We start from the raw sequence: 16680 nt of genomic DNA, 5'->3' as shown, positions 1-16680 counted from the left end.
CCCAAGACAGGTGAGTTCCGAGTAAACATTTCGTACAAAAATGTTACTCCCCTGACGAATAAATAACGAATAAATTACTTCACCTCAACACGAGCAATTTAACTTCCCATGCCAGGTGTACGATATTTTTACTCCCTTGTCCCCTGTTAGTTCTTGGTGGTGGAAGGGGTGGAAGGGGTGGAAGGAGGGTAGCGCGACATTCGTGTGTGCGAGATCACTTATTGGCATTATCCCTTCGCCCGCATCCCATTTTTGCGTACGAGATTTTTACTGGAAGTAAAAAAAATGGGGAGTAACAATTTCGTGGAGGGAGTAATTTTTTCGTGCCTTGGGGAGTTCTTTTCTCGTACGAAAAGTGTACTCGGAGTAAGAATTTCGTACGAAATATTTACTCCGGAGTAAATTTTTCGTGGAGTAAAAATTTCGTGTTACACCGGGAACGCCAGACAAGACAAAACAGTACAAAACACTGATTAACTTATTGGCGTTGGAGCCAGGGTTGCGGGCCATACTTTTGTTTTCTAAAGAACGGCCAGATTTCAACCAATCAGACCCTGGGCTTTCTTCCCACCCGCCAGGGTGACACCTATTTTCGCTTTGTGCACCAATTGTCCTCAGAGTCCGAGATTAACACTGTCGGTTGCCTGCAGGGGTACCATTATCGCCACTTAGCCCCATCATGTCGGTAAATTGGGGCCCGAATAGCTCAGGTGGTAGAGCACTGGACTTGTGATCCTAAGGTTGCGGGTTCGAATCCAGGACGGGACGGACACAGGTCTACTTTATGTGCAGACCCAGTGACGGTATCCATGCCTCACCCTCGTGTCACCACAGTCGCACGTAAAAGACCTCGGTCATTCTGTCAGAAGTGCAGATGTCTGATACCACCTAAACACGAATACACTTGTGTATCTCATCTAAAGTCGGGGTAAAACCCGGGAACATGCTCCTAATGGCTTTGCTGTGAGGGCGTAAGACTTGACTCTCTCCCCATGTCGATAAATCACTGCACTAAAAAACTCTCAATAAGGCCATACTTCTCACTGGGATATATAATAGTCTCGTGTACAAAATGTAACCAACATAAATGCACTGACCTGGACAAGGTTGCTCGTTGCAGTCCTGTTCGTTTCCTGCGGGCCCTGGACACGTCTGTCCGCCATAAGCGGGTGGCGGGTAGTTGCACTTGCGTTGGCGTACCCGAGTTCCGCCGTTGCATGACTGTGAGCACGACTGCCAGGGGAACCACGGCCCCCAGTTCCCGTCCACTGTACACATGTTGTAGGAGTTGTCGTGAATCAGTGAATTAAAGCAGAACAACAGATTTCCAGACTTCAAATGAAAGCAATTAAATGACATGAAAGCAATTAAATGACGTTTCAGTTTATTGTACATAAGTGAATTGTATCAGATCAAAAGATTTTCGGATTTAAAAACGAAAACAATTACAAACATTGCGGTATTACTGCATCTAGGATATGAAAGTTTGCGAACATTTACAGACGTGAGAAACAAAGGGACGTAAGCACTCTAAATGCCCACGACACGTGCAACAAGAGAAAGTGAAAGCTATGCGGAACCAAGTTTCCTGACATCTGAGAGACTAACAAACTATCTAATGGGCATGCACATTTCATCCAGAACATACACACTGATGGTGAAAACATACCGAATAGAAGCACTAAGCGGGCGGGGATGTAGCTCAGTCGGTAGCGCGCTGGATTTGTATCCAGTTGGCCGCTGTCAGCGTGAGTTCGTCCCCACGTTCGGCGAGATATTTATTTCTCAGAGTCAACTTTGTGTGCAGACTCTCCTCGGTGTCCGAACACCCCCGAGTGTACACGCAAGCACAAGACCAAGTACGCACGAAAAAGATCCTGTAATCCATGTCAGAGTTCGGTGGGTTATAGAAACACGAAAATACCCAGCATGCTTCCTCCGAAAACGGCGTATGTCTGCCTAAATGGCGGGGTAAAAAACGGTCATACACGTAAAATTCCACTCGTTTCAAAAAACACGAGTGTACGTGGGAGTTTCAGCCCACGAACGCAGAAGAAGAAGAAGAAGAAGCACTAAGCAAGTTAAAACATGTTATAGGAAGTGCTTCGTTTTGCTGCAATCCCCCAAACTTACAGCCTTCACCCCACCCTATATCTTGAAGCCATGTCAATAATACCCCTCGCCCTCGCCAACATGCCATAGCTGTTGAAAGGCATAGAAATTAACCTTTTTTTACACCCCCGGTATAGGGGTGTGTATAGGTTTCGCTCGACGTGTTTGTTTGGGTGTTTGTGTGTTTGTTTGTGTGTTTGTGTTCGCAAGTAGATCTCAAGAATGAACGGACCGATCGTCACCAAACTTGGTGAACAGGTTCTATACATTCCTGAGACGGTCCTTACAAAATTTGGGACCAGTCAAACACACGGTTAGGGAGTTATTGGTGGATTAAAATTATACAAGGACTTATAGACGGACACCCCCGTTGGTCAAAGGGAAATAACCATTCTCACTGCCACCAACTGAGAAGGTTATTTCCCTTTGACGGGGGTGTTTTTCCTATCGGAGGAATTTCTTGTTTTTTCAAGAGCAGGAACATCGTAGCTTATAATTGGTTCATTTCAATACTTCAATTAATTTCTCAAATGCCAGGAGACTGGTTCCGTATAACTCTCACTTACAGATGTCGTCCATATTTAGAACGAGGGCTGGATTTGAAGCTGGGTTCCGGAAGCCCCCCCCCCCCCCCCCCCCCATTCGGCAAATGTACCTCTGTTCTCAAAAATAGACCCGTAAACCCCTTTTCAAATGATGTTACATTTCAACAGCCCCTGTACCCCGGCCTCAATTTGGAAGCCCCCACCCTCTCATACACAAGGTCCAGCCCTGCTACCCACCAATTCCCGTAATCGGCCTATCCCCTTCATTTCCCGTTTCTCATTGGAATCAAGAAATGGCATACCCGGGCAGTAGAAGTTGATCATGCAGGGTCTGGACATCACGTTCTCATAGTCGTTCTTGTCACACCCGTCACACACCTTGAACCGCGATCTGTTCGTGCACAGGAAGAGAGCTTTAATTTAACATACAAGCCTGCACGCAAACAAGCATGCACGCACGGACGTGGCATGCACATGCGCGAGCACACACACACACACACACACACACACCGACACACACCGACACACACACACACACACTACAAACGTGGTTTCGCTACCTCCACCCAGCTCCACACGTGGCACTGCAGGGAGACCAATCCGACCATTCCACTTTCACCACGTCATCATCGTCAGAGCGCGGAAAGGAGTAGTAGCCAAACTTGTTCTCGTTCTCTGGAAAAACATAATCAAATCCAGAACCACATTTTATCTTTCAACACTCATTCAAGACTCAGGATTTGATCAATAGTCCTCACAAAAATAAGGAAATGCTTTTACCCTTGTTTGGGCGAGGGCTGGATGCAAAAAAACTACGAAAGTGCTTATTCACTAACCTTCAGAAAATAAAGAGGTATCTTGTCTTACCCCATCCCACTCCACCCCGACCCCCTCCCTCTCTCTCCCTTTCTCCCTCCTCTCTCTCTTTCTCTCTCTCTCTCTGTCTCTCTGTCCGTCTGTCTGTCTGTGTGTGTCTCTCTCTCTCTCTCCCGCTCTCTCTCTTTCTCTCTCTCTCTCTCTCCCTCTCCCTCTCTCTCTCTTTCTCTCTCTCTCTCTTTCTCTCTCTCTCTCTCTCTCTCTCTCTCTCTCTCTCTCTCTCTCTCTCTCTCTCTTTTTGCAAAACCTGAAGACTTTATATTCACGTACGACTGCATCAAAGCTGAAACACTCTACTGGGCGTTTAACAAGGACAAAGTAGACATGAGTTCGGATGAAGCAGAGCGACTGGCATTCATTGAAGAGACCACGGATGTGCGACGAAAACTCTACCGACGCGAAATAGACCATGTGACCAAGGACTTGCACGCTCTGGTTAATCTTCTCAGGGTTTACCTTCAAACTTGAACTTTGATATTATATCGCACGAACATTGGCAATGAAACCATGTGTGAACACAAACTGTATCGGAAAACTACGCGTCTGACATTGGACACACCAAGTCAGTAAACAACGGGTGTACGCGGACACGCGTTCCATTTCGAAAAGTGTTGTATTAATTATGCCCGATCCCCCTCCCCCCCCCCCCCCACTTCGTCATGGGCAGATTGCCTAACCAGTAACCCATTTGAGTCTTGAGTCTTGAGTCTCTCTCTCTCTCTCTCTCTCTCTCTCTCTCTCTCTCTCTCTCTCTCTCTCTCTCTCTCTCTCTCTCTCTCTCTCTCTCTCTCTCTCTCTCTCTCTCTCTCTGTTAAATTGGCTACTGAGAAAAAAGCACCTGTCCGTGGCTTTGGCCAGTCGTCCACTCGTTTCGTCGTCGTTTCGGGCTGGGTGACGTCGTTGAGGGGTCGAGGTGGTGACGTAGTTCTGGCAGCGGCGTCTGCCTGTTTGTTGCGTTTCTTGTTATTGCGTCTCTTGTTGTGTTTCTTGTCCTTCTTCTTCGGAAGAGGCAGCTTGCTGGACCCCGGTTCCGTGCAGGGAGTGCACACGAAGCGGTTTCGACCCACCTTTTGCTAGTGGGAAAAAGACAGAACCATTGTAAGCATGAATACAACTTGGCTGTGGTTGTCCTTCGGGTCCGAAGAAGACTTTTGCGTTCTGCAACTTGTCGGTGTACTCGGATGTGGCTTTGCAAGCCTAGTCCGCAGACCCAGAGTCTGCACCTTGAACTTCAAAGCCAGGTACGTTTTTTGGCTTGGCCTTGACGCTCAAGTTGCAGAGTTAGGAGCAGCGTGGGCACTTGAAATGTTCAGGACACTAGAGTTACAAGGTCCAACTTGTCAAATCTGTCCTGCCACCTCTGTTGCTGGTCAAGAGGCTTCGACCTTCACGAGAGTACAGTCGGTGTTTATGCATGCGATTGGAGCTATGCTTCCAGTTGTTTTGGAACTGAGAAAGCTACAATAAGCGAGTAGTCTTCAGCAGAATAGCTGCAGATAAACAGGTGAGGTATAAGATAAACTGCATAAAAAGAAAATAAACAAATAGTTTATAATAATATTCTATGCACCAGAAAGCGGCAGTATTACAATGCAAGCTGCTACAATCAATTATTTAAGAGGGGATAAAAAGCCTATGCGTGCAAATCTCCAATCCCCTCAAAGTGAGTCCAAAAGATTCATAATTTTCATGTGCTGAGCACTGTTTTCTCTCACTCGACCAACCCCACCCCCCATGTTTTCTCCCCCCCCCCCCCCCCAGTGATTGAAAATACTGACCATCAGGAACTATGTGATCTGACAGATCCTTTTAGCTATTTGCCCTAAACGACAAATCATACAATCATTCAATGAAATAACCTGCTAAAAATGTGCCTCTGCATGCTGAATCTGTGTCAAGAAATGATAGATTGCGTTCTAATGGAGGGTTTATTATGGTTCATTTCACGCTTCTTGTTTCCTCTTCTTTATAACTTCTCATTGCAATCACTCTTGACCAACAACAAAGAAAGATCTTTCGGGCGGCAATGAAAACAAGAAAGCTTAATATTTTGGAACGTTTCATTCAGGACAAAACAAAATCACTCACCAGAACCTCGACCTAACGGCCTTTAAAATAGACAGACAAGACTGAGACACGACAGACAAAACAAAATCACTCACCAGAACCTCGACCTAACGGCCTTTAAAATAGACAGACAAGACTGAGACACGACAGACAACATAAATAAATAATGCTGTGAATTATCTTGGAATGTCCTCAAGGTGGTCGTAGCAACGAAAACGTTTGGTAAGATGTCGAGACGCCTGTCTAGTCTTTTAGGGGAAACCTTTTTTTAATCTAGTTCATTTATAGCCATTTTGTAATACATTTTGTTTGCTTGTTGTTTGTTTTGTTGTGAGGCATAGTTAATTTCAGCATCTTTGATACAAGGGACTCGTTTTCAAGTTCCCCCCCCCCCCCCCTATCACGCTTGCACGCATGCAAACTCGCACACACGCACGCGCACACACACACACACACACACACACACACCACCACTACCCCAGCCATACTTTAAAAGAACATAGCAGGGTCACAGTTTTACCTTTCTGGTGGCAAATCCCACGCCTCTGCCAGCACAGCAGTCCTCAGGACTTGCGTAGTTGAGTTTCTTGAGGTGTCCCCCGCACTTTCCGCGCTTCTTCAGTCGTCGGAAGCAAAATACGCGCCCTGCCACATACAGAACACTGTGTCAACATCCTATCTGGGTTCTGTTCTTCGTTTATTCATGACGGTACTTTCTGGAGGGCAGTGGGGAGAGGAGACAAGGGTGGTTTATGAGATGGGGCCGTGGAGTCGATCTCAGTCAGTCAGTCTGTATGTCTGTCTGCCTGCCCCAGGGCCGACTACCGTGGGGGGGGGGGGGGGGGGGGGTTATGGGGGTTGCGCAACACCCCCCCCCTAGCCTAAACATGTACCTCACTTATTTAAAACATTTTTTATTATTGTTTATTTTATGCCGTTTCATGCAAGGAGCGACCATTTTCCTATCTCAGAATATGACCTACCCATCAGCAATGCACACTGGCTCTGCCCATTGACCCCGCCAGGGGGAACATCCCCCTGGACCACCACTGGCAACCCCCCCCCCCCCTCCTCTTAGCCTAGTCCGGCCCTGCTGCTCGTCTGTCTGTCTGTCCGTCTGACTGTCTGTCTGTCTGTCTGTCTGTCTGTCTGTCTGTCCGTTCCTCCCTCTCTCTCTCTCTCTCTCTCTCTCTCTCTCTCTCTCTCTCTCTCTCAGATGGGGAAAAAGCCAGTGTGCATTGCTTATTTTGTCACCATCAAAACATAAATTTCAATTCATTTCAATTCAATTCAATTTCAGTTCAACTCTGTTATTAACACATAATTATTTGTCTCTCGTGCTCTTTCTGTGGCTGAAACAGCATGTTTGAATACGTGTGCCACTCTCCTCACAAATGAACATTTCTCTTCTCTTTTTTTCTCGTCCTTAGAGAAAGACTAATCAATGTTTCCAAATTTACGATGAACCATTATCTCTCATTAGGCATGATGCCTATCTGTCTTGGTGTATGCGTGTCAAATTTACAGAGACGAATTAATTATTCACTGCTATTCATCATGCACCAATCAGCATCAAATAACAAGAACCAAAGTCGATAATTTCAATTTTTATAAACAGATACAAGCAAAAAACTTGCGCGCGGCGATACAAGTCTGTGTTTGTAGAATAAAATGTCGAACACCAATCTAAGAGATGTGTATCAGTAAAATAATGTTTTTTGAGTCACTTGAGAAAAAGTGACTCTATGTAATCGGTCAGTGTTAGTCTGTCCGGCCGGCCGTCCGGCCGGCCGTCCGTAGACACCACCTTAACGTTGGACTTTTCTCGGAAACTATCAAAGCGATCGGGCTCATATTTTGTTTAGTCGTGACCTCCAATGACCTCTACACTTTAACGATGGTTTCGTTGACCTTTGACCTTTTTCAAGGTCACAGGTCAGCGTCAAAGGAAAAATTAGACATTTTATATCTTTGACAAAGTTCATCGGATGTGATTGAAACTTTGTAGGATTATTCTTTACATCAAAGTATTTACATCTGTAGCCTTTTACGAACGTTATCAGAAAAACAAGGGAGATAACTAGCCTTTTCTGTTCGGCAACACACAACTTAACGTTGGGCTTTTCTCGGAAACTATAAAAGTGACCGGGCTCAAATTTTATGTGAACGTGACTCATTGTGTTGTGAATAGCAATTTCTTCCTGTCCATCTGATGCCTCATATAATATTCAGAACTGCGAAAGTGACTCGATCGAGCGTTTGCTCTTCTTGTTAAAGAACAAAGTGCGTTGTGTCAATGAAAAGAAATAGGTTTCGACAGAAGAAAACTTTTTGTAACCATAGATTAGGACAGAATTATACTTTTTCATTGAAAGAACATTCTAAAAAAAATAAAAGTGTATTGTCTGCAGGGAAATGGAAGTTTTGCATGACAAAAGAAGTGAGTTAGCTGCACGGACATTGAAACTAGACGTGGGTGTGTCCATTTCGCTGTCCATGCAATCAACTATTCTGCGCACGTGGTAAGAAGAGTTTAAAAGACATTCAGGGAATGCGCGTTCTGTTTCCACAGAATAAGATGATTATATTTTAGAAGAAAGGACGCACGTGCAGTTGCAATGTTGAAACCAGGTCAAGGTCTTCGGTCACTGACGCACACTGTTTTGATCTGACGACCCCGGGTCGATGGATCGCCCGATAGTTTTAACATGTAGGAGATCTTCTGGCCATCAATCGGCCTACTTAGTGGACTAAGCCTGTACACTTGGACCTATACATATTGTCAATCCAGGGCCAACCGACCTATTGCCCTCTGAGGCTCGGAAGAACACTATTGTGGTCCAAGTATTCTGCGCCCATGAAATAAAGTGTTTTATGTTCGCGGAAAGACGCACGTTCCCATAGAAAAAACCTGTTATACCCATGGAATGAAGTATTTCATATCCATGTTGAGGTGCATTTACCTGCAGATCTAGTAATCCGCGCCCATAGAATAAAGTTTTGTGTATCTTTGGAAAGGAGTGGTAGGTGTTTAAGAATATATGCATCCTGTGTCCATGGAATGAATGTTTTACATCTGTGTCCACAGAAAAGGCATTTTGTGTCATTGCATAAAGTGTTTTATATCTGTAATATTATAGTTTAGGTGTCCATGGAATAAATGGTTTAATATTCATGGAATGAAGTTGTAGTTGATCACTGAGTAAGCATATTATTTTCCTGGAATAAAGTACGTGTATTGTACATACATGGACAGAAGACGCTGGTATTCACAACAAGAATGTTAGGGTCTCTAAAGAATGAGCTATCTTTGTGAATAGGAAAAGTGTTTTGGTATAGGGGAAATGCCCTGCACGTGCCCAGATAATAAAGAATGTCTATCCGTGGAATCAACTGGTTCATCTTCGTAGAAAGCCAATTAAGTGTTCCCAGAATATACATGGCGTATCTATGGAATATATGTTTCATAACCGGAAAAAAGTTGTTGTTGCTAACAGAATAGGCATTCTTTGTTTGTGGAATACAGTATTTTATATCCACGGAATGAATACGCTGGTGTTTATATAATGAACGGCAAAAGTTAGGGACCGCCCTTGACAAAACCAGGCCGTCCTGACCTGGGCCTCTCCAGAACGCTGTTGGTGGCCTGAAACTTCTAATGCAGCCTGACCACGACAGAATAGGACACTCCAAGTCGTCTGCCCACTTATCGCTTGCTTACGCCGTCTTGCAGCCATGCGATGGCCCGGGCTTGAAGGTGGTCACCTTTCGTCTGGGAGGCATTGTGAGAAGATGGTGGCTAGCGGAAAATCGCGGGGCTATAAAGCCTAACTGGTGACAACAGTTCACTCTCAACACATCCCCCCTGCACGTGCATAACGAATTTTTCATCTTTCCCGCCCAGGCTTGCCCACGCGCCAGCGTAAAAATGGTCCACTTTTTGCAGTTTGGCAGTTTCTGTCTCGTGCCCTAGCCAGGCCTCCGTGGATCCCGAGCAAGTTTCCTGCTAACACAGCATTGCTCACCCACTGGTGTGTACGGCCTGACAGCCATTTGGTTTTATAAACTTAGGAACAAGAAGTTTGGCACAGATGAAGTCAGCTGGTTTTTTCAAGGGCGGTCCCTAACTTTTGCCGTTCAGTATAGATTAAGCATTATGTGTCCATGAAATAAAATGGTTACTATAGTTGGAAAGAGGATGTGGGTACCCCCAGGAAGAGTTGTCTTTTGTGTCCATGGCCTGTGACACTATGCAGGGGCGGACGAGGGGGGGGGGGGGGCACGTGCCCCCCCCCACCGAAATAAAAATAAAAAAAGAAGAAGAAAAAAAAAGGTTTTTCTATGCTGATTCTATGACCATTTCTAAGTTCAAATGGCACCAGATGGCACCATTTTGTTTCTTTGGGCAAAAATTTTTTCCGGGGGGGCATGCCCCCGGACCCCCTTAGCAAATTCGGGCGCTTCGCGCCCATCACATTCACTTTCGATTCAAAGTGCCCCCCCCCCCCTTACAAAGCAACTGATCCGCCCCTGCTCTGTTCGCTGGATGTTGAAACATGTATTCAGTTATGAGCACTGGGCCGTTCCCATGGAATAAAGTGTTTTATATCCGTTTGAGATGGTAGAAATATTCACAGGATAAGCATTCTACCATGTTCATGGAATAAAGTGTTTTACAACCGTGAAAAGGTGAAGAATCCACTTGACCAGCATTCTGTTTCCTTGGAAAATTACTTTTTTTGTCCATGGAAAATTAAGCGTTCTTTGTCCATGGCCAGAAATGCTTTATGTCCATGGATAAAGATGTAGGTGTTTTCTTTGTCCATGGAATAAAGTGTTTGTATCCGTGGATAGACGGTGTACAAATGTAAAAAGTCATCATTGAAATGTGTCCATTGACTAAAGTAGTTTATATCCTTGGATATAAAGTGTAGGTATACATTGAGCAAGCATTGTTTCCATGGGGAAAAGTGTATTATATCCGATGATAAAAGATGCAGGTATACATAGAGTAAGCATTGTGTCCATTGAATACAGTGTTTTATATCCGTAGATAGAAGATGTCGCTACGTGGCCATCCAAAGAGTAAGGATTGTATCCTTGGATTAAAGTGTTTTATACCCGTGGATAGATGATGTAGGCATCCAACAAAATAACCACTCTGTGTCCATGGAATAAGCTGTTTTATATCCGTGTATAGAAGATGTGAGTATCCAACAGAATAAACAATCTTTGTCCATGGAACAAAATGTTTTATATCCGTGTATAGAAGATGTGAGTATCCAACAGAATAAACAATCTTTGTCCATGGAATAAAGTGTTTTATATCCGTGTATAGAAGATGTGAGTATCCAACAGAATAAACAATCTTTTTCCATAGAATAAAATGTGTTTTTATCTGTGGAACGACGATGTGCACAATGGTTTACAGCATCAGCATAATAATGTTCATGAAATAAATTGTTTTAGCTCCACGATAAGAATGTCTAGGTATCGACAAAATAAGCTTTCTGTTTCCATGAAATGAAGTGGTTTATATCCTTGGAACTATAATATAAATGTTCAGAGAATGTATGCATTATATGACCATAACTGTATTACATTCGCGGAAAGAAGATGTACTTGTACATGGTCACATAACAAGAGACGTGATGTAAAGCCTGTCTAATGGTACGTGAAGTATCAATGAATTGAAGCCTTATTTTATTTATTTATTGCTTTTGGTTATACGGGGAAAACTCATAGTTTCGTGAAATCTTTTGCTTCTGCAGAATGATGGCTTGAAAAATCGCAGAGCATGAAGCGTGAAGTGCTTTGTGTTTCTGTAGAATAATGAAATTCTCTGCATCTTTTATATCCCACAAGTTTTTGATGCACACACAAGTCTTGCTGCATTTATTTGATTGATTTTGCCCAACGTTGTAATCTGATAGAAAGGGAGAAATGATAAAAGCAATGGCGGACGCACAGAAATGGGAAACTACATCGCGATGAATCGTGAAAAATGCAATAATTGTCTCCTGTAATGCGTTCCTTCTTGTTTCGTATTTTGATTATCCTTTGAGGCCCGGAATTCGATAGTGGGCGAGTAACGGTTTTCTGTCAGAAGGCAGTATCATTACTCTCTGTTCTTGACATTTAGATCCTTTTGGCGGAGAATTATGGAATTTGAGAATGAAAGCAGACAGGAGTATTATTACTCAAACACGAGAGACTGAAGTATTAAAGGGTTTTGGGAAACAAACATCGCACAAACAGGAAAGGGTACAAAGTGGTCAGAGGAATGGAAGGGGAGGGTTGGGGGGGGGGGGGGTAGACAAACGAGCATTTCCATCCTTCAGAATAAACAAGAGAGACAATGTGGTTATTAATAACAGGCAGAGACAGAGAGAGAGAATGAGAGAGAGACAAATCTTGCTTACAGAGCCAATGGCAATACGCGACTTTATTAAAGGCATACTAACGCACTCCCGTGTTTACAAAGTGTAGTTTGCCCACAATCGATGTCAAACGCACCATAAGACCATATAATGACGATACGTCACCATGCGCGGACCATAATACATGCATTACAGCTTGTTCTAGCCTCTGAAAAAGTGAGGATGTCAACAAAGCCGCGGTGTTCTCTCCCTTGCATCAACGTTACATGTGTTGCCAAATCTATAAATAGGACGATCCAGATCAAAATGAAAATTCAAATATCTCAACATTTAAGGGGTCCTAGACCACAATATTTTGCAGGGAACTTAATTTAGTCTGTCTCCAGCTGTTGGTAAAGCAATTAGCGTGTATAGTCATCGAGTACATATGGCTTTAAGTTAGGGAGATGTGAGAGCAGACAGAGACAGAGATACATACCGACAGTCAGACAAATAGACAGACAGTCAGACAAAACGACAGTCAGAAGACAAAACATTTTGCATTCAGTTTCAACGCGTAATTGTAGCTGTTATCTTTTCGTTTGTTTTACACACACACCGAAAATGCACATAACCTCTCAACACAAAACAACAACAACAACAACAACAACAACAACAACTACAACAACTACAACAGAACAAAACGAAACACGATTCTACACAAATGTCCATCATCCTTGGTCCTATGTTTGATGTTTGTACCCGTCTGATAATACAGAGTCGCATTCCTATACAACGCAGAGGTCAAGAAGTCTCTGTCTGTCATACGTCCTCCCCAATCTGCAATTCATCGGGATTCCTATAACGGCTAATCTGGTATCCATCGGCCGGCTCCGCTGTGGGTGTTCTGTCTCAAGCGCTGTATTCACAAGGAACTTAGTCGATAAATATCGACAGGGGGCCGACAAATGGTTTAAATGTGAAATGTGTGTATATGGGTGTGGGTTTGAAACAAATAAACAAACAAACCCATGTGAACCCCGGGCCGCAGGCCTTCGATGTAGTGATTGAAAAAAAAAGAATGTTCTCAAATGGTTCAATTCTCATTTGGTCTGATTCTCAAATGGTACCGGTATACTCCCCCCTCCCCCCCCCCCCTGGCCGCACGCCTAGGATTAAAATTTTATAGACACTGACCTTCTTCCCAGGGGTCATTGACCCAGTTTTAGCTATGAGAGGTGGTTCCCCTTTCATATCTGAGAGAGGAAACACTTCCTGCACCCGGGTCAGTGACCGAGTTTAACCTATGGGGAGTTTAACCTATGGGGCGGTCTCTTTGATGTCTTGAGAGGAAACTTGGCCAGGGTAGTACATGCACCAGAACTGGTGGACACCATGGACAAACATGAAATCGAAGCAGTTTGCTTGAGAGAACGGTCGTCAGCAACTCAAACTTCTCTGTTTTCTTTTTTTTAAGAAAATCTGACTTTCTTTGTGGCCCCCTGACTCCGCCCCCCTCCCTCTGTAAGGACCCCCTTCCATAAGGACCGATTTTTGTCAACATTTTCAAGGTCGCTAGAGAGGGGTTCCACTGTATGACCTAACCGCTACTGGCAGACGGCCTCAATCTTCACGCGCATAGACGAGATTAATAGGTGCTTGGTTTTGGTATTTTGAATTACATTACATTAAACCTTTGTTGGGCTTCATGGTCATGGCAACAGCCATAATAATATTACATGATGTATAATATTATATTTCAGCATATGTGAATTACATATGTCATCATACCAAACTGTCATACATTTTTATTCCTACATTATTCTGATTGATCACAACCAAACCTACTATCATTGGACACATCCAAATGCAAGCGCCTGTTCTTGGGGGTGATGGGGAAAGGGGTGATGATCAGGGATCGAGAAGTGCGGATCTGTAACATTGCAATATTCATGGAGCGTTGATCTGTCTGGCGACAGAGGTCGGAAGAATGTGTGTTTCTGACTAACTCCCACACGCGAAGACGATTCTGCAGTTTTAACAAGAAATTCCTATGAGGTAGGAAAAACACCCCCGTCAAAGGGAAATAACCTTCTCAGTTGGTGGCAGTGACTGAGTGAGAATGGTTATTTCCCTTTGACCATGAAGATGTCCCTGTATAAGTCCTTGTATAATTTTAATCCACCAATAACTTCCTAACCGTGTGTTTGACTGGTCCCAATTTTTGTAAGGACCGTCTCAGGAATGTATAGAACTTGTTCACCAAGTTTGGTGACGATCGGTCCGTTCATTCTTGAGATCTATATGCGAACACAAACACACAAACAAACACACAAACACCCAAACAAACACATCGAGCGAAACCTTTACACACCCCTATACCCACACCGGTGACACTGTGACGGTTCCCCTACGCTTTGTGTTCGGTGCCCTGACCCTTTGTGTTCGGTTCCCACTCGGTTCCCACACGCCAAAATTCGCGGACAAAACATCCATTTATGGTAGTATTACGCAATGTTGCTCTCTGAGAATGGTCTTGTTAGATCTGTGAGTGTTTACACTACATGCCTAGGTGCTGTTGGATTGAAGGTTTTTGATATTTTAGCCGTTATTAGGTAGAATGCCTTCCACTTTACTGCAAAACTGCATAATTCGTAGCATCGGCAAGAAATATCCTACCAAAAAATGCCTGCTTGGAACTGTCGTTGGTCCAGCAAAAAGTTCAACATGTCTGTAGCAGACAGCCCAAGTTTCAAGATTGTAGGGCCATCCAAACAGCCGTAATAATAAAAACAACAAAAGTAGTCAGTGAAATTGGCTGTGTTCGGTCCCCACACACTTTTGTGACGTAGGCGTGACGGTTCCCATAATTCATTGTGTCGGTCCCCACTTTCTGTGTCGGACCCCACTTTCGACCTAATTTCTCTGTGACGGACCCCACAACCAGCCTATTTTGTGTCGGTCCCCACACCTTCTTGGATTTATGACTTGCCGGTTACTTGTATCATTGTATTCATTGAATCTAATTGTCTCGGAGTTATTTTTCAGCAAAAACCGGCAAGGCAGCACCTTTTGTGATACCAAGTAAGTCAGATGACATCAGTATGTGTGTGTGTGTGTGTGTGTGTGTGTGTGTGTGTGTGTGTGTGTGTGTGTGTATGTGTGTGAGAGAGAGAGAGAGAGAGAGAGAGAGAGTGAGAGAGAGAGAGAGAGAGAGAGATTGACACCTTTCCAGATCACTCCGGTTATGCGACACTACCGCGAGCGTCACTACCGCGTGTCACACTACGGCGAGTACGACACTACCGCGTGTAACACTACCGCGTGTCACACTACCGCGAGTACGACACTACCGCGAGTATAACACTGCCGCGTGTCACACTACCGCGCGTACCACAACCGCGAGTACCATAACCGTAGAGAGAACGCATGCAAACTTACTTCTTGTGAGTTTGTGTTCTAACGGCTTTGATTGGAAGCAACCCATTCTATATGTAGTCTGATAGTGTGTTCTGATCGTTTTGAGTTCTTGGTTAGCATGACAAACATTGAATTAGTGTTCAGAGAACAGACCAGGCCTTTTTGTTTTATATTTCAAGGAAACATTTCAACCTTTGCCTTCAGCCATGGAAGTCATAAAATGACACGCGGTAATGTTATACTCGCGGTAGTGTGACACGCGGTAGTGTTATACTCGCGGTAGTGTCGTACTCGCGGTAGTGTCGTACTCGCGGTAAGTTCTGTTTCCGTACCCGCGACAGCGGCAGCGACAAAAGAAAACGCGCGCAAACGCGTGACGTGTTTCCGTACTTGCGTTTTAAACATGCGGTAAAATCTGTAAACTCCCGCGTTGCCGCGCGACAACGCGAAAAAATCGCTCCAGGACCCTTTCAAAAAAATCGCGTCGCTTGCCGCTTGTCGCGCCGCTAACGCGTCGCGCGTGTGGAAACACTCCTGGTCATTTTCTATGTGCTTGATTTTCGTCGCACCGCTGGAAAAACGCTATCGCGGGTACGGAAACACAACTTTAGTGTGAGACGCGGTAGTGGTACTCGCGGTAGTGACGCTCGCGGTAGTGACCAGCACCCGATCACTCCACATAAACGCTGGTTCTGGTTGCATTGTGCCGCTGACATACAGCTAATAGGATTTTTACACCCCCGGTATAGGGGTGTGTATAGGTTTCACTCGATGTGTTTGTGTTCGCAAGTAGATCTCAAGAATGAAAGGACCGATCGTCACCAAACTTGGTGAACAGGTTCTATACATTCCTGAGACGGTCCTTACAAAAATTGGGACCAGTCAAACACACGGTTAGGGAGTTATTGGTGGATTAAAATTATACAAGGCCTGGTATAGACGGACACCCCCGTTGGTCAAAGGGAAATAACCATTCTCACTGCCACCAACTGAGAAGGTTATTTCCCTTTGACGGGGGTGTAGTTCCTATCGGAGGAATTTCTTGTTTTAATCCTTTTGTGGTATTGCTGATGATGCTGAACATGTATTTTACTAGTTTACCAATATGTATCTTTGACCCTGATAGCCTACGAAAACGGAGCAATCATGGCCCAACATTGGCCCAATGCTGAATTTATTGGCGCGGTGTTGAGCCTTAGTCGGGCCGTTGTCGTAGGCTGTCAGGATTTATGTAGCCTTGTTCCATTGTATTCTGACTGTCATAAAGTAATTAATTTTAAGAGAAAGCAGTCATGAACACA

At 44.4% G+C, this 16680-nt stretch overlaps 1 protein-coding gene across 3 annotated transcripts in view; it reads right to left on the bottom strand.

The window, feature by feature from the left end:
- LOC138963961 (properdin-like) overlaps nt 1-16680 on the bottom strand; it is a 72000-nt gene that overhangs the window by 9702 nt on the left and 45618 nt on the right. For all 3 annotated transcript variants that reach the window (XM_070335821.1, XM_070335820.1, XM_070335822.1), the window contains exons 3-7: nt 6121-6245; nt 4372-4606; nt 3218-3332; nt 2960-3048; nt 1098-1268 (exon numbers count right to left, since the gene is read on the bottom strand). In XM_070335821.1, the coding sequence (XP_070191922.1) occupies nt 1098-1268; nt 2960-3048; nt 3218-3332; nt 4372-4606; nt 6121-6245 (735 nt within the window). The remainder of the gene's footprint in view (nt 1-1097; nt 1269-2959; nt 3049-3217; nt 3333-4371; nt 4607-6120; nt 6246-16680) is intronic.

The sequence above is a fragment of the Littorina saxatilis genome, linkage group LG4 (assembly GCF_037325665.1).
Source record: "Littorina saxatilis isolate snail1 linkage group LG4, US_GU_Lsax_2.0, whole genome shotgun sequence".
Classification (NCBI taxonomy): domain Eukaryota; kingdom Metazoa; phylum Mollusca; class Gastropoda; order Littorinimorpha; family Littorinidae; genus Littorina; species Littorina saxatilis.
The sequence above is the reverse complement of the archived record's forward strand: the minus strand, read 5'-3'. Positions and strand labels throughout refer to the sequence as shown.